Source organism: Crocuta crocuta, unplaced genomic scaffold (genome assembly GCF_008692635.1).
Source record: "Crocuta crocuta isolate KB4526 unplaced genomic scaffold, BGI_CrCroc_1.0 scaffold32, whole genome shotgun sequence".
Taxonomy (NCBI): Eukaryota; Metazoa; Chordata; class Mammalia; order Carnivora; family Hyaenidae; genus Crocuta; species Crocuta crocuta.
This window is the reverse complement of record NW_027529424.1, coordinates 13776248-13795981: the sequence shown is the minus strand read 5'-3', so window position 1 is coordinate 13795981 and position 19734 is coordinate 13776248. Positions and strand designations below refer to the sequence as shown.

The 19734-nt window shown below is 46.4% G+C and overlaps 1 protein-coding gene across 1 annotated transcript in view; it reads right to left on the bottom strand.

Moving 5' to 3' along the window:
* The window catches only part of DIP2C (disco interacting protein 2 homolog C), a 186786-nt gene that overhangs the window by 55223 nt on the left and 111829 nt on the right, over positions 1 to 19734 (bottom strand). Inside the window, exons 26-30 of the mRNA XM_077758432.1 lie at positions 15827 to 15950; positions 15250 to 15371; positions 14305 to 14416; positions 14108 to 14217; positions 4810 to 4940 (exon numbers count right to left, since the gene is read on the bottom strand). Of these exons, the coding sequence (XP_077614558.1) occupies positions 4810 to 4940; positions 14108 to 14217; positions 14305 to 14416; positions 15250 to 15371; positions 15827 to 15950 (599 nt within the window). The remainder of the gene's footprint in view (positions 1 to 4809; positions 4941 to 14107; positions 14218 to 14304; positions 14417 to 15249; positions 15372 to 15826; positions 15951 to 19734) is intronic.

The window sequence follows — 19734 nt, the reverse complement described above, 5'->3', positions numbered from 1 at the left end:
CAGAGAGAGGGAGTCACAGACTCTGAAACAGGCTCCAGGCTCTGAGCTGGCAGTCAGCACAGAGCCCGACACGGGGCTCGAACCCACGAACCGCGAGATCATGACCTAAGCGAAAGTCGGACGCTTAACCGACTAAGCCACCCAGGCGCCCCAGGATGTCTTCTTTTTTAAACAGTTTCACTTAGGTATAGAGCACGTACCACAAATCCACCCATTTGAAGCAGGGAATTGCAAGGACTTTACTAAACTTGCAGAGTTGTATAACTGTCATCACAACGCAGTTCGAGAACGCTTCCATCACACACACATGTGGCTTGAGTCCACCTGGCTCCACTGCTCTTTGACCCCAGTCCCAGCTGACCACTGTCCCACTTTCTGTCTCCACAGACTTGTCTTTTCCAGACATTTCACATAAATGGTGTCATACGATACAATCGTGTGGTATTTTGAGTCTGGCTTCGGAGTGTGGATACGTATCGCAGGATATGACAAACACTGTCCACCCACCAGCTGGGGTGTGTGCGCCGCTTCTTCTTTCTCTTTTCTATGAAGGCTGCTACAGACATCAAGTCTGTGTGTTTTTCCTTCTCTTTGGTAGATGCCTAGGAGTGGAATTGCTGGGTCCTGTGGTGAATTTATATTTAATTTTTAAGAGCACGCCAAACTGAAAAATTTCACCATTTTCCATTCCCATCAACAACACAGGAGAATTCCAGGTTGTGAACACCGCTGGGGACTGTTGCTCTGCAGTGTGGTTCTGAAAGCGGAAACTGTAAGCTTGCGGACCTTTTTATTTTCTGGGGTTTGTAGTTGTATCTGCTCCAGTGGCTGTGAGGGGTCAGTTCGGTGGTTTTAATTTGCATTTTCCTAATGAATGTTAAGCATCTTTTCATGTGCTTAGCATCATTTTTGTATGTTTGGTGAAATAGCTATTCAATTCAACAGTATCTATTCTGTTGCCCGTTTTTAAATCATGTTGCGTGTCTTCTTGAGGTTTAAGAGTTGGCTTTACATCCGTTTGGAGGGACTGTATCAGGTTATGATTTGCAAATATGTTCCCTCGGTGTGTGGTCTGTCTTTCCAACTTTCTATTAAGTGTCATTTGATGTGCCCAAGTATTTAATTTTACTAAAGCCACATTTATCAACATTTCTTCTACGTACTGTACCATATCTAAGGACTCTAGCTTGAGATTTTAAAGATTTACTGATTTACTCATCTTCTTCCAAAAGTTTTAGTTTTTACATTAATGTCTGCAACCTACTTTGAATTTACTTATATGATGCAAAATAAAAGTTTAAATAATCTTTTTGCAGGTGAACGTACAATATTCCCAAATATCATTTGTTGAAAATACTACCCTTTCATCACTGGACTGCCTCTGTTGAAAAATGAAGTGACTATGCATAAAAGGGCTATTTTTGGACTCTCAATTTTGTTTCATTGGCTATTTTTTCTTTATCTACCTTCCTACACCTAACTTTATGCCAGTATAACACTCTCCTGGCTACTATAATGAGGGGTGAAAATGACAAGTCTGAGTTTTCCAACTTTGTTGTTCCATTCCAAAATTATTTTGGATATTGTGGGTTCTTCCTTTACATTTTAGGATAACATTGTCTGTTTCTGCAAAAATAAAAAATGTGCTGAGATTTTTGACAGGAAGTTCATCAAATCTCTAGACCTATTTGCAAAGAATTTCCATTTGAACAATACTGAAACTTTTAATCCATGAATATCAACTATCTGAATGCTTTTTAAGACTCATTTGATCTTAAAAATATTTTGAAACAAGAGGCACCTGGGTGGCTCAGTCAGTTAAGTGTATGACTCTTGATTTCAGCTTCGGTCATGATCTCACGGTTCGTGAGTTTGAGCCCCACATCAGGCTCCACACTGACAGTGTAGGGCCTGCTTGGGATTTCTCTCTCTCTCTCTCTCTGCCCCTCACCTTCCCTGCTTGCACGCACTCTCTTTCCCTCTCTCAAAATCAACAAACACATGAATATTTTGAAACAACTCTGTTATATCTTGATTCTGAGATATATAATCCTCTATTTTGTGACTGAAGGGAACTTTAAGGATGAAGACAAAAATATTGTTTCACTCAACATCTTGAAAATGTTAAAACAAGCCAAAGTTACAGAAAATTTTTGAATAGAAATAACTTTTTCTCCTCCTGAATCATTTGAGGGTGAGTCAGTGACTTGATGCCCCATTAACCCCAAATACTTCGGCAGGTACTTCTAATAAACAAGTTTATTTTCCTCCAAAGCTGATTAAAGCATCAGAATCAGGAAAAAGATACATTTCTCCCACCTAATTCTGGGACCTTCATCAGTTTTGCCAGTTCTAATGGTGTCTTTTAAAAGAGCCCGTTGGGAGAGAAGGCAAGAGATGCCATCAGCCTGCCTGCCGGGGGTGGGGTCCTCAGGGCCTCTGTGACACGGGCATCGTGTGCTGCTTTACATCCCTCCTCAGTCAGTCTGATGTTCCCTGGTTTGGAGTCAGTGAAGTATCTTTGTCAGGAAGACCCCAGACGTTATGCTGTTCTTCATGCTGTAGCCCTCTGGGTGACACACCCCTGCCCCGAGTCCACCGTGAAGGTTTCTCTCTTTCCCTTTAAAATTAACTACTGTTTCCTAGACATCTACTCTAGCAATTGAGCCTTTAATCTGCTCATCTGTTTGTCTGATAGTGAGATAACTTTCTATCTTATTTGAAGCATTATCATCTATCTTAATCTTTATTTTGATGCTGAAATCCCCCCAACTTGGCCCGTGGGAGCCTCTCTGAAGGTCACGTCACCGTCCTGCTGTAAGCGCTTTCTTGAACAAAATGACACCCAGGGTCATCCCGTTCATTTCCTGAGGGGACGCCAGCTCATCTAAGAGGAAACCGTCATCGCGGTATTCACAGGTGCCGGGTATGCTCCTCACCACTGGGCTGGATGCTTCCAGTCCGGTTTTTAAGCAGGTCTGTTGGGATCTGTTTCTACAGAGGACCTCGCAAGGAAGAAGCCTGTGGCTGTGGTATATTGATTTCCAGGGTTGCAGGGCCCATGAACCGAACACTGCGATTCTGTGACTGCTGAATGACTTTGCAAGAAAGGGGTTCATTAGGTAAAGGTTCCTTATGACTCCTTTAAAGAGCCCTCACCATGCCCTCACCGCTACTAGCGAGCACATCACTTTCCCGTGTTGGTGCGTGGGCGCTGGCGAAGCCCTCCATCGCCGGCTTCATCTTTACCGGCACCTTTGCCAAGTGACACGCAGACAGACACACGGTCTCCTATAAAGTCAGTAGGTTGGGGTGGGGTTCCTCCCCACCTGGTCAAGTGTGTCTACAGCCACTTGGCTCTACTGCTGGAATACCATATTCTGAACTATTTACCTATTTCCCAAGAGGAAAAGCTACCCACAATGCTACTGCATTTTACAGTGGGGCAAAAATCATTAAATATTTTAATTCTGTTTGCTGTCTCCAAAACTTTACCTGTTCTAATTGGAATGTGTTTTTCAAAAATATAGGATTGGATTTTTTTTTTTTTAATGTTTTATTTATTTCTGAGAAAGAGACAGTGTGAGCAGGGGAGGGTCAGAGAGAGAGGGAGACACAGAATCTGAAACAGGCTCCAGGCTCTGAGCTGTCAGCACAGAGCCTGACACGGGGCTCGAACCCACGAACCGCGAGATCATGACCTGAGCCAAAGTCGGACGCTTAACCGACTGAGCCACTCAGGTGCCCTGATATAGGATTGGATTTTAATCCAACTTACTATTTTTAAATATTATGAATGTATCAGAATAATTGTTTGAGGAGTTCATTTAAAGACACTGGAGAATGTCTGCTAGGAAAAAGGAAGTCCTAACCACTTTCATACTGTTGCATCTCCGTTTTTTATCTTTATTAATCCACGCTTACAAAACTGTATGCCTACTTAAAGGTTTATGGTGAAAACATGTTGTCTGGTGACGGCATTAAAAACCGGAAGGGGACAGGAAACAAAAGTGGCCACGCGATGGCCCCTGAGGAGCGGGAGGAGGGGCACTGGTATTTATCACGCCTTCACATACTTAAAGGTTTCAAAGTGTGAACGATAAAAACATAGTTTGCTACATCAGAAACCAGACTCTGGGAGGCCAAGTATCAAAATGCTAATAGTGACTGTTAATAGGGATCACTAGGTGGCACGATTACTGAGGCCTTTATGTTATTTCATATTTTCTAAAGTTTCTACAGGGAACACACATGCATAGTCAGACCAAATGCCCACAAACTTCCGTACGTTCACCCCACCTGCTGGCCCTGCTCCGGGCTGGGCACTGGGTGGCTGCTGGCTGGGGGCCAGTGGCCATGGCTGGAGGCAAGCAGAACGCTCACGGATGTTCCTCCCCACCCACGCCAGGGACAAGCCTGAAGAAGAGCGAGCCTGAGCTTCCACCTGCCAATTTAAGGCAAGCTCCAGACCAGGGTTAACCGCTAGGATCTTAAGGCAAAGAACCAAAGCCTCAGGCTGGAGTCCTGCACTTGGAAAACAGGGGTCCCTACCAGGCAGCCTCCCAGAACGTGCCCAGAGTCTGTCATCTCTGCAAGTGTCAGCAGAGTTCACAGAGACGACGCTCTCCGGACGCCGTGGGGTGTGGGATCCGTGCGGGCCGGGGGCGGGGGCCACCTGGAGCACTTTGCAGCCGGCACCCTAGAGGTGGGAGCCCTCCCCAGATGTCAGCGTCTGCTCTGCAAACGGTCTAGAAAGGGGGTGCATGGCTGACTCTTCATCCTTTTAAAGACACTAAGGAGGATACTCACCTACAGAGGCACCACAGGACAAACCCAAGTCCACAGTAAGGGTCCAAGCAGATGGCCACTTCTCTAGAGGGGTAGAGCTCGCACTGCAGCTTGATGGAGCGGCAGAAGGCACTGGTGGCTGCGTGGCACATCTGCAAGACAGCAAGGCCGTCTTCAGTCCACGCGGCCAACACCCAGTGCCCAAAGGGGGTTTCAAGAAGGGACGGCTGTAGCCAAGCTCCGGCCCTGTGAGGAGGGGGGTGGCTCTACTCCTATCAGGCTTCCCATTTTCCATGATTAAACCACACGCCAACCTTCCTGCCCCCTCCCCGGACCCCGCCTCACCCCAAGGGGAGGTGAGCACCACAGGGTCTCCTGGGGTCCCGCAGCCCAGGGAGGAAGGCGGGGAGACACCGCTCCTCACGGCCCCTAGGAGGGGTGCGCTCAGCACACGCCTGTCACGCAGGAGGGCCGGCAGGGTGCATGGATGAATGTCCCAAGTCAATGACCAGGTTCAGAGAAGGTAGTTCGCCTAAGGCCACACAGCTTCAAGCCAGACCCAGCTGGGGACAGCGAGATGCGCTAGTCATGTGACGACAGCCAAGCTCCCGTCTCCCTGCATCACTGAGGTGACGGTAAGAGGGCTCCCGTGTGATGGGAGTTACTGTAAAACAGCACAAAATATATATAATAAAACCAGTTTTCTCACAGAAGCCTTCTAGCCAATCAAGCCTAAGAAGAAAAGGAAAACTTCCCCAAGTTTGTGGTTTGAAACACGTTTAGAGTTAATGTGAAGCCGATGTCCCCTGGAGCTGAACTGGGTGGGGGGCTGGAGCAAGCACCCACATACTCAGGGAGACCCACCTAAATCCCTGGGAAAAGCACCCTGAGTGGTGCTGGCAACAGAGGAGAGAAGCCAGGGGCTAGAAGCTACGGGCCGCAGGGGGTTTGCGGTGGATCCGCCACAGAACCCACACAAGGTGATGCAGGATTACTCGAGAAGTGAACACACACAGCTCTTTTTCACTTGCTGTTAAGGCCATGATATATGCTTCAAGAAGAAACAAGGCTGGGTTTCTGAACCATGTCTTCAAACTCCCACCCGCTGCATCAGGAATGAGCAAAATCCTAGCTACCAAATTAGCCACATTCCCCGACTGGCCACTAAAACAAACCTTGCCTGAACCCGTACTCTGTGCAGGCACTACTTACAGCTTGGGAGCAGAGTTCAGCTCAGCTCAGCAAACACTAATGCATTATCTGAGTACATGCTATGTCTTGGGCATTGAATTAGGTGCTCAGAATATAAAGAATAAAACACAGCCTCTGACCTCAGGAGCTGGGGCCCAGCGGGAGACTGAGAGAGCGCTCAGGGCGTGTGAGCACGTTCATAAAGGGTGCGGAGAGCATCAGGAGGGTAGAGAAGGGGCTCTCACCTCGCCCCAGGGGGCCCCAACGCGCTCTCGGTCTTGAGGGCGAGTAAAGAGATCTCATCGGTGACATGAGCACAGGCAGATGAAGAAAAACCCAACCAGGAAAGCTAAACGACTCGTCTCCAAGCTCCAGTCTTGAAGCTGCCAACGTCACAGACCACCAGCCCACGCGGGGAGGAAACTCCCCGTTCTTAGGAAGTCAGACTTGTACCCAGATAAGTTCTGAACACCTGCAGACAACAAGCTCTAATGCCCCACCCGGAAAGAGCGGGGAGAGCAGACAGTCAGTGGAGGAAGCGGGAGGAGGGCAACTGTATGTATTTTCAGGATGAGTCTCGGCTCTTCTCTTGGGCAGATGCACCTTCCAGAGCAGCTTTGCTCCGGCTGACATGAAAGTAAGTGTCCACGTCCCGGGCACACAGCAGCCGCACACCTGGTGGAAGGGAGAGCCACCACCGGTGTGACAGCGTGCCGTGAGCAAGCCCAGAGGGGAACTGATCTCAAGGGAAGGGTCCTCCACACGACTTCCCCGTTGAAGTGAAAATGTTTCTCCAGGATCTATCAGAAACCTTCAGAGTTCAAATTAAACTTTTAAACAGTATTTTAAAACTTAAATTGAACATATAACATATGCTCAAGGGCCTTCTACTAAATCAGACATTAAATAGTTCCCTTTATGGGGAAAACATGTTTATTGGTAAGTCAATTTTCATTCTATATTTGAATACTTAATGACATTTGTGACTAAAGGCTGAAATTGAATCAAAATTTCCAAGAAACACAGGTGCAACCAAAGAGGTAGAAGGGAATTCCACAAGAAGACTATGACCAGATGATTCCAGTTCTGTGTACGCCTCTCAGTATTTAAGGCATACGGGTTTTCATTAAATGACGTCACAACATGTTTTACCTCAGGTACTCACCAAACAAATTAAACAATCAAAAGCTTAATGAAAACTTGCAAAGATTTGAGAGAAAGTCTAATTATTCATCTCTCTGGGATTACTACGGTTTATACTTCTATTAAGTGGAATCACCAAGAGACATGTCACTTCATCTCAGTTTCATGTATAAATATCTTAATCGAATTGAGATGAAACATTATAGCACCAGCTTCTGTAGACCATGAAAATGGTACTATCACCAGTGTGTTTCTGTTCAGCTACAATAGGAGGTAGCTCAAAGCCACCCTCAGCACTGTGGAAAGTCACTCACCCTGGAGTGAAAAGAAATCTGTACTCCAAAATAATCTGAAGGGTTATTTTACTTGATATTGCACTTTATTTGGTGTGTCACCTCAGATTCTACTGAAAAGCAGGAGAGGATTCTGGGAAGACTGTCTCCATAGCAACCAGACAACAACTGTGTGGGCAGAAAATGAGGAGACGATGTGGAGCCCTGGAGTCTGTTAGAAGTCTTACAACTTTCAGAGGAAGATCTGGGCAGTCAATGCTAATTAATTTTGGAAAAAGTAAGACATCCTCATTAAAAAAAGAAAAGTTGTGGGTGCTCATTATGTTTAAGTACTCATTAATGTACTCATCACATTTAGACCTGCCATGAAAGACAGGCTCCGGGGAGTCCTGCAGATTGAAATAGAAAGACACTAGACATATCTCAGAGTCATGTGAATAAATTTAGATCTCAGTAAAGGTAAATACAAGTCAATTATAAATTCTAGTATAATTGTGGCAATACTTATAACTCCACTTTTCATTTTCTACATGATTTCAGAGACTAATATGGTAAAAAAACAACCCACAATTATTATCTGAACGAAATGATCGTTATTGTTCTTTTGAGTTTACATTCCACTTTTTTCTCTTCATAACTTGAGACTTAAAAAATGCATTTAAAAGACTTACTACTACATATTTTGGGCCATGCAGTATATAAAGATTTAACTTTGTGACATCAGCAACTAAGAAAGGTGGACATGGAGCAGTTTTGTGTGCTACTGGAATTGAGTATAACCCAAAGTAGGGTTCTCCAACTGCAGCGTGTGCAGCTCGTCTCCCATGGTCACTGCACCACAAGCTGCAGAATATGTACAAAAGGAACTTAAATGTTTCATTATAAAAAAATCAACTAAGCACAAGACAGTCATGCGGGCAATAAGTAACAGAAAAGTTAGTTTTTAACTTGTTTTTAATGTTTATTTATCTTTAAGAAAGAGAGAGGCAGAGTACTAGCAGGAGGGGCAGAGAGAGAGGGAGACACAGAATCCAAAGCTGCTCCAGGCTCTGAGCTGTCAGCACAGAGCCCGACGTGGGGCTCAAACTCATGAACTGTGAGATCATGACCTGAGCCAAAGTTGGATGCTTAAAGGACTGAGCCCCCCAGGTTCCTTGAGTAACAGAAAAGTTGAAAGACACATGGAAAAAAAGGAGCAAGATGAGAGGAGTCTCTAATCAGTAATTAGTTTAAATGTAAACAGATTAACTCTCAATAGATGGCAATTCACAGAGTGAATAAAATACAGGATCCAGCCATATGTTGCCTACAAGAGATTCATTTTATTTTTTATTTTTTAATAATTTTTAAAGTTTATTTATTTTTGAGAGAGACAGAGAGACTGAGTGCAAGCAGGGGAGGGGCAGAGAGAGAGGGAGACACAGAATCCAAAGCAAGTTCCAGGCTCTGAGCTCTCAGCACAGAGCCCAATGTGGGGCTCAAACCCACCAACCATGAGAAAATGACCTGAGCCAAAGTTAGACGCTTAACTGACTGACCACCCAAGGTACCCCATACAAGAGATTCATTTTAGATCAAGAGACACAAATCATTTCAAAGTGGAAGAATGGATAAAAACATTCCATGCAAACAGTTACCAAAAGAAAGCAGAGATAGCTAAACTAATATCAGACATACAGACTTCAAAAAAGATCACAAAAGATAAAGTGAGGCATTATATATTAAGGTTCAATACAGCAAAATTTAACAATTATTTGCATCTATTCACCTGACAACAGACTGTCAAGGCATATGAAGCCAAAATGGACTGAACTGAAGGAACTCACATTTCTTCAATGATACTTAGAGACTTGAATATCCTACTCTCAATAATAGACAGAACAACCAGAAAGAAGATATATTTAAAAAAAAAATAGGGAACTTAACACAATAAACCAAAGAAATCTGGGAGACATAGAGAACACCCAACCAAAATGGATTATTCCTTCTTCTCAAGAGCACTTGGGCCACTTTCCAGGATAGACCATATTTTAAGCCACAGATTAAGTCTCAATTGATTTAAAAAGATAGATATGAAGTATCTTTTCCAAGCACAACAGGATGAAGTTAGGAATTAGTAACAGAAGGAAAACTGGAAAACCCACAAACTTCTGAAACTTAAAATACACACACCCTTAAATAACCACAAGAAAAATAAAAAAAAACTTAGACTCAAATGCAAATATAACATGTCAAAACTTACAGGACATGCAAAAACAGGTTTGCTGCAGAAATTTACATGAAAATTTATGTTAAAAAATAAAACAGATTTCACATCAACAACCTAACTTTACAACTTAAGGAATGGCAGAAAGAACAGACTAAGCCCAAAGTCAGCAAAAGAAGGAAATAAAGATTTGAGCATAAACAGAGGGTAGAGAAATAGTAGAGATAATCAATAAAAGCAAAAGCTGGCTTTTCAAAAAGATCAACAGAATAGACAAACCTCTAGGTAGATGGGCTAAGAAGAAAGGAGGGAAGACTCAAACTACTAAAATCATAAATGAAAGTGGAGACATTTATTATGGATTCTGCAGAAATAAAAATAATTGGAAGAGAGCACGATGAACAGTCAGGCACCAACCAACAGCACAACCTATGTGAAATGAAGAAATTCCATTTCATGGAAATTGAAACACAAATTACAAGAGGGAAGACAAAACTGGGGCGCCCGGTAACTCAGTTGGTGAAGTGTCTGTCTTCGACTTAGGTTATGGTCTCACGGTTTGTGGTTTCAAGCCCCCTGTCAGGCTCTGTGCTGATGGCTCACAGCCAGGAGCCTACTTCATATACCGTGTCTCCCTCTCTCCCCCTCTGCCTTTCCCTTGCTCGTGCTGTCTCTGTCTCTCAAAAATAAAGTAAAAAAAAATTTAAAAAAACAGGATCACAAAACCTACCAAGACTAAATCATGAAGAATAAAAAATCTGAACAGACCAAAAGCAGTAACAAGATCAAATCTGTAAAGGTTTTCCAGCAAAGAAAAGCCCTGTACCTGATAAGTTCATTGCTAAAATCTACCAAACATTTAAAGATGAACTAATACTGGTCCTTCTCAAATGTTTCCAAAAAACTGAAGAAAAAGGAACACCTTTTTAAAGTTTATTTACTTATTTTTGAGAGAGAGAGACAGAGAGCGCACGTGCACACACACAAGTGAGGGAGGAACAGGAAGAGGGAGGGAGACACAGAATCTGAAGCAGGCTCCAGTCTCTGAGCTATCAGTGAAGAACCCAACAGGGAGCCTGAACCCACAGACCACGAGGTCATGACCTGAGCCAAAGCCAGACACTTACCTGACTGAGCCACTCAGGTGCCCACAGAAGGGAACACTTCTTAACTCATTCTGTGAGAAAAACTACGGACCAGTATCTCTGCGGAACACTGATGCCAAAATCCTCAATAAAGTACTAACCCAATTCGGTAGCACTTTAAAAGGCTTATACATCAGTGGGATTTATTCCTATAACAGATTGTAGGCTCTACAAATGAAAAATCAATCAATGGGAGCACCTCGCTGGCTCAGTCCAAAGACCATATGACTCTTGACTTGGGGGCTGTTAAGTTCAAATCCCAGAATAATATAGAGGCTACTTAAAAATCTTAAAAAAAAAATCAATGTGATATATCATATTCAAAGAATGAGAGGGAAAAAAAAACACATGATCATCTCAAATGATGCAAAAAAAAAAAAAAACCCTGACAAAATTCAACATTCTTTTATGATAGAAACACTCAATAAACTAGGAATAGGAAAAAAAAAAGGGCTTCAACATAATAAAAGCCATATATAAAGAACACAGAAACTCAGCCATGAAAGACTCAACCCTTTACCTCTATGATCAGGAGTAAGGCAAGGATGCCTGCTTTCACCCTTTCTATTCAACACAGTACTGGAAGTTCTAGCCCAAGCAATTACATAAGAAAAATAAATAAAAGGCATTCTGATTAGAAAGGCAGAAATAAGATGATCTCTTCATGGATTAAATGAATTTATACGTAGAAAACACTAAATATCTCACTCATAAAAATTGTTAACAATTGTAAATTCAGTAAAAGATGATAAGTCAATATGCAAAAATTATTTGTATTTCTATACATTAAGTGACAAATCTGAAGAGGAAATTAAAACAGTTGCATTTATGATAGCATCAAAGAATAAAATGCTTAGGAATTAGCTCAACCAAGGAGGTAAAAGACTTATACAATTAAAACTATAAAATACTGCTAAAAAATAAAGACGTACATAAATGGAAACACACACCATCTTCCCAGATATCAATACTACCCAAAACAATACAGACTCCATGAAATCCCTATCAAAATCTCAATGATTTTTTTGTGTGTAAGTAGAAAATGCATAAAATTCACACAGAATCTCAAGGAAACCTGAATAACAATCTTGAAAATAAACACAGAAGATTCCCCCATCCTGATTTTAAAAATTACTACAAATATACAGTAGTCAAAACAGTGCAGTACTGGCATAAAAACAGACATACAGATCAATGGAAGAGAAAGCCCAGAAACAAACCCTTGCATATACTGGCCAACTGACTTTTGACAAGGGTGCCAAGACTCTTCAGTGGGAGATACAACAGTTTTCTCAACAAATAGTGCTAAGAAAATTGGATCTCCAAATGCAAAAGAACAAGGTTGGACCCTTACCTAACACCACAAAGAAAAGTTAACTCAAACTGGATCAAAGACATATATGTAAGACCTAAGACAATAAAACCTGGAATAGAACATAGGACAAAAGCTTCATGACACTGGATTTGGCAATGATTTCTTGGATATGACCAAAGGCACAGGTCAAAAAAAAAAAAAAAAGACAAAACTGGACTTCATGAAAATTCAAAGATTTTGTGTATCAAAAAACACCATCCACAGAGTAAGAAGGCAATCCACAGAAGAGGAGAAAATTAAGGGATTAATATTGAGACTACACAAAGAACCTGTAAGACTCAACAACAAAATTCCAAGCAATTTGATTCAATGGACTTGAATAGACAGGTCTCCAAAGAAGACTTACAAAGAGTCAATAGCTGCAGGAGAAGATGCTTAACATCACTAACCATTAGGAAAATGCAAATCTAAACTACAAGGTACCACTTCATACCCATTAACATGACTACTATTAAAAATATGAAACCCAGAAAACTCTAAGAGTTGGTGAGGACGGGAAGCAACCGGAACCTCTGTGTGGTGCTGGAGAGGACATGAAATGGTGCGGCCACCACGGAAAACAGTATGGCAATTCCCTCCCAGGTTAAAAATGGAAACTACCTTCTGACCCCAAAATTCCACTTCTCCATATATATCCATAAGACCTGAAGAGGTATTTGTACATTTGTGTTCACGGCAGCATTACTTACAGGAGCTAAAAGTTGGAGGCGACCTTAGTGCTCACTGAGGGATGAATGGATAGGCTAAACGTGGTAAACACATTCAAGAGAATATTAACTCAGCCTCAGAAAGGAATTCTGATGCCCTCGGCAACATGAAGGGACTCCCAGGACATTACGGTGAGTGGAAGGAGCCAGTCACAGGAAGACAGTGAGCGTGACTCCACTTTTGTGGGGTCCCCATATGCGTCACGATCACAGAGCCGGGGTGGCGGGGATGGGGAGTTATTATTCACAGGCAGCGAGCTTTAGTTTTGTAAGACAAGATGAGTTACAGGGATGGATGGGGGGAGGGACGGGTGCATGGCAGTGTGAGTGCTTTTGATGCCACTGAGCCTACACTTGGGTGGGTTCCTATGGTAAATTTATGTCATGTATGTTTAACCACAATAAAAAAAAAAATTGGGAAAGGGGCAGATAAAGAGAACTAAATGCAGCGAATAACACAAACTGAGCGGTCAGACTCCCGAGGGCGGGCAAAGGACTTCCTAAGGCTACTGAGAATGCACCAGCCCCTTGACCAGGACACTGCCAGCGCTCAGAGTCCTCACGAAGTGACGTGCACTGCAGTCACCACGAACAACATGGGTCTGTGTGCACCAGCCCACCGACTCGCAGACTTTTTATGGTGCCAGACTGTAATAGTCAGCATTTTCCCTAATAGATTTTCTTTGGCTTACCACTTTATGTAAGAATACAGTACACATTATGTTACATAATACACACTACATATCACACGCACATAGTACATACACATAACACATACGACATATGACATATAATACATATAACACACAAAATAGGTTTTAATCGACTCTTTATATTACATTACTGGTAAGATGTCCAGTCTACAGCAGGCCACTGGGGGAGCCAAAAGTTATACATGGAGTTTTCACCATGCACGGGGTCAGCACTCCTAACCGCCAGAGCTGTTCTTTAACAGGAGCCAGGGTCACGGGACGCGCAGTCCTCCGGCACGCGGTGACGGAACCCGCATTAACAGAGCAAGAATCCTAGCGCACAGGGTTTCACAACAGAGCTCTGGGATTTGAAAACCAGCGAGGAAGAAACGCGAGCAGTCTTACTGGGGGCTGGTGAGGCTGTGTTTACACACACACAGACAGGTGGGGCATTTGGAAAGAATCGGCCGGCCTAGGTAACCGTGGGAATGACCGGGCATTTTATGGCCTCAGTGAAGCGCAGGTACACACCCCTCGCATGTGCCACCGCACAGACGTGTCACTAACCTTCACTCCAGCCAGCATCCCCGTGGTGGACACACTGAAGTCAAGATAAGCTAGCGTGTCTGGGTTGGAAGGTTTGTAGATCTGGGCGGGCCGCTTCTTTGGCAAGTCATCTGGAGCAAAACAGGGCTATTAGCACGTTTGAGCCAACGGCAAAGCAGACACGCAAGCACAAGTGTCTGGATGGTTCGCGGACTGACCTGTGTCCAGTATGGGGGGCCACGCCCTGACGTCCACGGCCGCAGCTGCCTCCCGGGACCGCAACAACTTACAGATCAGTTGTGTTGTCATCAAGCAGGCAGAGCGACTCACCTGAGGTGAGAGAACAAGGTGTGGAGGAAGGCGGTGAGCGGTTGCACAGGGCCAGCTGCTCAGTATGCACCCAAGGCCAGCGGCTTTCACAGTGGGCAGGGCTGCCTCCCATGGAGCCAGCGTGAGAGCCATGATATGATCACGGCATCCGGAGCTCACAGACCCTGAGGCCCCTGGGAACTTCTGGAGCTGAGGAGTGACCACGGTTACGAGCGTGCTTGGAAGGAGCGCCCCACCTGGCCAGTCTCACCATCGGCTCTGATCTACGAACGCCACACAGCTTCACCGACACGGTCGCTACGTTCTGAACAGCAAAGCGGCCTGGACAGTGCTCCCATTCACCCACGAAAGGAATTCGCAGGTGCTGTCCCCAAACTAAGCTGTCCCTCGTGGTGTCTCCTCTTACACTTCCCCAAGCATGAGAAAAATTAAAATAAATCTCTGCTTTCAAAAAGGAAAGGGACACTTCTAAATCTTGAGCAGAGAACTTTAAAGAAAAATATGACTTTTTCACTCAGTTTGGTGCAGAAACCCCCACTGTCTGTACAGGTGCCTGTGAGAGGAGTCACTTTCTCAAGGGCCCTTCAGCTCCAATAAATGAGCGAAATCACCCCAGCCCGTAACACCACAAGTGAATTGAAATCCTGCTTCCAGAACTGGAGGCAGAGGCTGCATCCTCCCCACCAGCCCCAGAGCCAGCCCTGCCCTGGGCTCTGCCATCTAGAAGCCCCACTCTAGGTCCAGGCAGGAGGAAGGGCCCGGGGGAGGGGGAGGGGGAGGAAGGGCCCCCCGGGAAGGAGGAGCAGAGCCCAGATGCTTCCAGGCGCAGTTACCTCCACGATCATCTTCACGGTGGGCAGCGTCGTGGCGATGTTCTGCGGGTGTGGGGGGCGGACGGTTATTGGCACGCAGCCCGCGTACAGGCAGCCATAAAATGCTGCAATAAGATCTATTCCTAGACGGGGAGAAAAGCGCGAGCGCTCAGGTGACAGTCCGTCCCTGGCAGCAGAGGTGCCAGCCTGGGGCCACGACAGGAGCGGACTCCTCTCTGTGCTGTAACCTCCCATCCCCTATTCCTTTACGCACGAGACCCCCACAGGGCCCAGGTGGCTAATTTCTGTCATTTCTCTAAGGAGTTACCAACTCTATTGTTATCAGTTTAGTGAGGGATTTAATTGCTGTTGATTAAATGAACTACCTCAGATACCTAATAAAACAAATTCAGACACAAATGTCTTTGTGAAATTTCACCGCGTGTATGACCTCAGGAGGCACACGGCTCGTAGCGCATGTATGACCGCAAGAGGCCGCAACTAGACACAGGAGGCCGCACAGAACACGATGCTGGGTGTCAGCCAGAGTGTGGGCAGCAAGGCGCCCGCCTCACGGCTGCCGGAACCGCCTGCTCACCTGGCGGGTACACGAGAGCCACGTGGTCCCCATCCTGCAGGTGCCCTCGCTCCATCAGCATCACGGCGATCTTCTCGGCGCGCTTATGCAGCTGCACGCACGTCAGCGAGCTTGCTATCGTACCCTGAGGATCGCAAGAATGACTGGGTGAGACTTTTTTTTAACGTAACAGCCTTACCGAGATGTACTGCAGGTACCAGCCAGTCACCGTACGTGAAATACACGCTAAACGGGCGTGAGTGTGTCCGCACAGCTGTGCGACCACCCACGGTTGGTTCTGGTGCACTGGTCAGCCCCCAAGGACCCCGTCCGTTACTGGCCCCTTTCCTCTCCTTCCCACTGGCCAAGAAGGGCAGCACCAAACAGGCATCTAGATGTACTTGTGCTAACGAGAAATGTTCTCAAAAACGAATTATTTGAGCTGAAGACTAGCTAAACTCCCTCCCAAAAAAGTCAACCTGGTAATTCTGGAACTTCGGTGTAATTGCCAAGGGCAGGAAGAGTCAGCGGTGAACCAGCAGGAAGCAAAACAAGTTGGACATGTTTTTAAGAAACAATTAAAAGTCGAGGTCAAAAAACAAAGCAAGAGTCAAACAAATCCAGTAAAGTGAAAAACAAACTTGTCCAATTCTCTTTATGTGGAATGTTATACGTGTAGAAACAAATGGAAAACACATTTGGATTAAAAAATACCTTAAAAGCACTGCTGTTGTAACTTCCTGCTAATCTCCAATTATTTCTTTTTAATTTTTTTAATGTTTGTTTATTTTTGAGAGAGAGAGAGTGTGAGCAGGGGAGGGGCAGAGAGAGGGGGAGACACAGAACGCGAAGCAGCTCCAGGCTCTGAGCTGTCAGCACAGAGCCCGACGCGGGGCTCAAACCCACGAACCGTGAGATCATGACCTGAGCTGGTTGGACGCCTAACTGACTGAGCCCCCAGGTGCCCCTCCAATTATTTCAAAGTAAAGAGTTGGGGAAAATAAAATCAAAACCCTGCTCTTCATGATCAAACCCTATTTTATTTTATTTATTTATTTTTTTTAAATTTTTATTTATTTCTAGGAGAGAGAGAGAGAGAGACAGCGTGAGCAGGGGAGGGTCAGAGAGAGAGGGAGACACAGACTCTGAAACAGGCGCCAGGCGCTGAGCCGGCAGTCAGCACAGAGCCTGACGCGGGGCTCGAACCCACGAACCGCGAGATCATGACCTAAGCGAAAGTCGGACGCTTAACCGACTAAGCCACCCAGGCGCCCCCAAACCCTATTTTAAAACAATTCACAGGGTGAAGGGCAGGCCACCCGCAGTGTCTGGGGCCAGGAAGACTCCACACACTGAAAACAGCCACGGAATTCGTGACAACACTGTTTGCTCGCGTGGATGGGGCGAGCCAGCAGCAGCAGGAAGAACAGCGAGACACATGTGGTTTTCGAGGACTCAAATATCAGCAGGTGACCTGGACCCAAAAGTCACGCATGGAGAGGAAAGTCCAAAGGGAAGGGCAGTGGGCGGCGCTGCATGGAAGGGGTCATGTTGCATGGAAGGAAGTGACCAGGCCCTTGGGGTCCCTTAAAAACAGGCAGCGGTGGTTTAGTGCCCGGCGGTGCTGGGGAAACACAGAATCCCAGCCAAATGGCCTGTGGGACACACCTGCTCCAGTGGGGTGCGGGATGACCTCTCAGAACCAGGGGCACGTGACACAATCACGCACAAGATAACTGGGTGTTGCATGTGGCTCCAGGAGGCAACTCGTTCCCTTTAAGGACCCGACCCACAAGCCGCGCTCGGCTGCAGGGGCTCCTGCGCTTTCCCACCGGCTGGGACTGGTCCCTGAACTGAGCCCTCTTACCCCACACGTTTTCCTTGTCTGCCTTCCAAGGTCTGCCTTCCAAGGCAGGTTAAAAAGTGAGAAAACGGAAACGGGCAGGAGGTGGGGGAGCCTCGGCAGAACGTGGCAAAGCTGGGTAACCAGACAGACCCGGGAGGCCGAGGTGCAAGACGCAGCCCAACCGTGCGAGCCCAGGGCCCCCAGACCGGGAGCTCCCTGGCACCCACTCCTGGAGGCCACGCCTGTCCCCAGGCGCCGAAGCGCGCGCGTGCGCACACACGCACGCACACACACTCTGACCCACATGTCCTCTGAACACTTCGGAGTGAGACAGGCACAGCCGAAGGGAGCCCGTCCTGCCAGACGCTTGCGCACCAGCTGTCCCGGGCGTGGGACCGGCACAGGCCGCGATGCTGGGGTGGCGCTGTGCCACGGCGGGCGGCGCCAGCACAGAGGGCTCGCGGTTACGCTCCCGCTGCGCGAGGCCCTCCGCTCTGTGCCCCCTCTGCCCGGTGCGGCCTGCCTGTCTTAGGCAGCAAGCGCTCCTGCCCCGGGTTGTTCAGACCCTGGAGCTGACCTCAGCTTCAGGAGATCCGATGCCAATCCCCTATCAGTGACCAGCTGTCCCGTCATGAGACAAAACCGGGGACTGCCAGGTGCCGGGGGCTCAGAACCAGCAGCCTCAAGTGTATCTGAAAAGATGTTTTGGCCCCGGTTTGTGAAAATCCCACTGACATACTTAAAAAAGGTGAAATTTAATAAACCTGCTGTCCTTTAGCTCTACTGGCCTCTGAAGCAGCTTTCCCAACAGCGTTCGCAGCTCTTCGGGTTTACAGCAGTGAACNGGCCAGTTCTGGAGTGAGCACAGGTGCCTGGGGATCAGCACTGCCCTCAAGCCCCCGGAAGGCGCCACGCTGGGGCCGGGAGCACTGCTTCCCAGGCAGCCCAGAGCTTCTCGCATCCCTCCTGCCCTACGTGCAGGGTTGAACGTGTCCGAGCCCCACCTCTCACGAGCCCACAGGCTGCGCCCAGCCCCAGACTCCTGGCAGGAGCTTCATTCAGCACAATCCCCCCCTCCCTCCCCGCAGAAACAGCGCCCGTGCCGGCTCAGCAGAACAGGAGCGAGTGGCCACGGGAGAGGGTTCCGGGAAGGGGCAGCCCACTAGCCCTGGCTGGTGGCTGCTTGGCTACCCCATCCCCATCCCCACGAAAGGATAAGGTTTCCAGAGAAAGAAGGTTCTAGTAAATCCACCTCACTGGAGAAATTAGGGCTGACTTTTCTGAAAATAAGTTTTGGCCGGAATCATGACAGAACCCAACCCCTGTTGTAAAGTCCACAGGTTTCAGTGTCAAGGACTGTGGATTTTGGTGCTGCTTTAAAGTTTTACCTTAGGTTAAAAAACAAATGAAAAAATACTAAGGAATTAAGAAAAAGCCAAATGTGATTTATATTTGAAAATTAAAAAAAAACAACTGTTACAAGCCAAAAAAAAATCCCAAAACATACAAAAAAACTTTAAAAAGAGTTGTCTTATGACTGTTAAAAAAAAAAAAAAGAGAGATGGCCTTTTGTATGGAAACAAGTTCCAAAATACAAGTTTTCCATGAACTGCAATCAATTACATCCCCGTGTCCTACTGTAGATCTGACCTAACAGCTCGTGTTCTACCGACGGCACTGGCCATGGCGGGGAACGTACGACTGAACACTGCTGGCAACAAGAAAGCTGCTCTCCAGGTGCCAAACAGTTCGCCGGCTTCGACGAGCCTCGCCAAGTTGCCAAATTCACAACTGGCAGCACGCGCCACGCAGGAACGAGACCAGCCTGAAGACGTGGTGAGCCACGTGCCGGGGTGAGGATGGTGTGGATACACGGAGTTAAGTCAGACGTTACCAACCTCACCGGTTTCCATCTGTTTAAAATACTGCTTTTAGAAAACGTAAACTGGCACGTATGGCTTGTGCTGTGCTTCCACAGGGCTGTGCAGCAGCGGCAGGGCGACTGACGTGGAAATTACACAAAAACACGGTAAAGATGGTGGTTCCGGCCTTCAGCCACGGCCTAGCGTTTATTGTAAGTTCT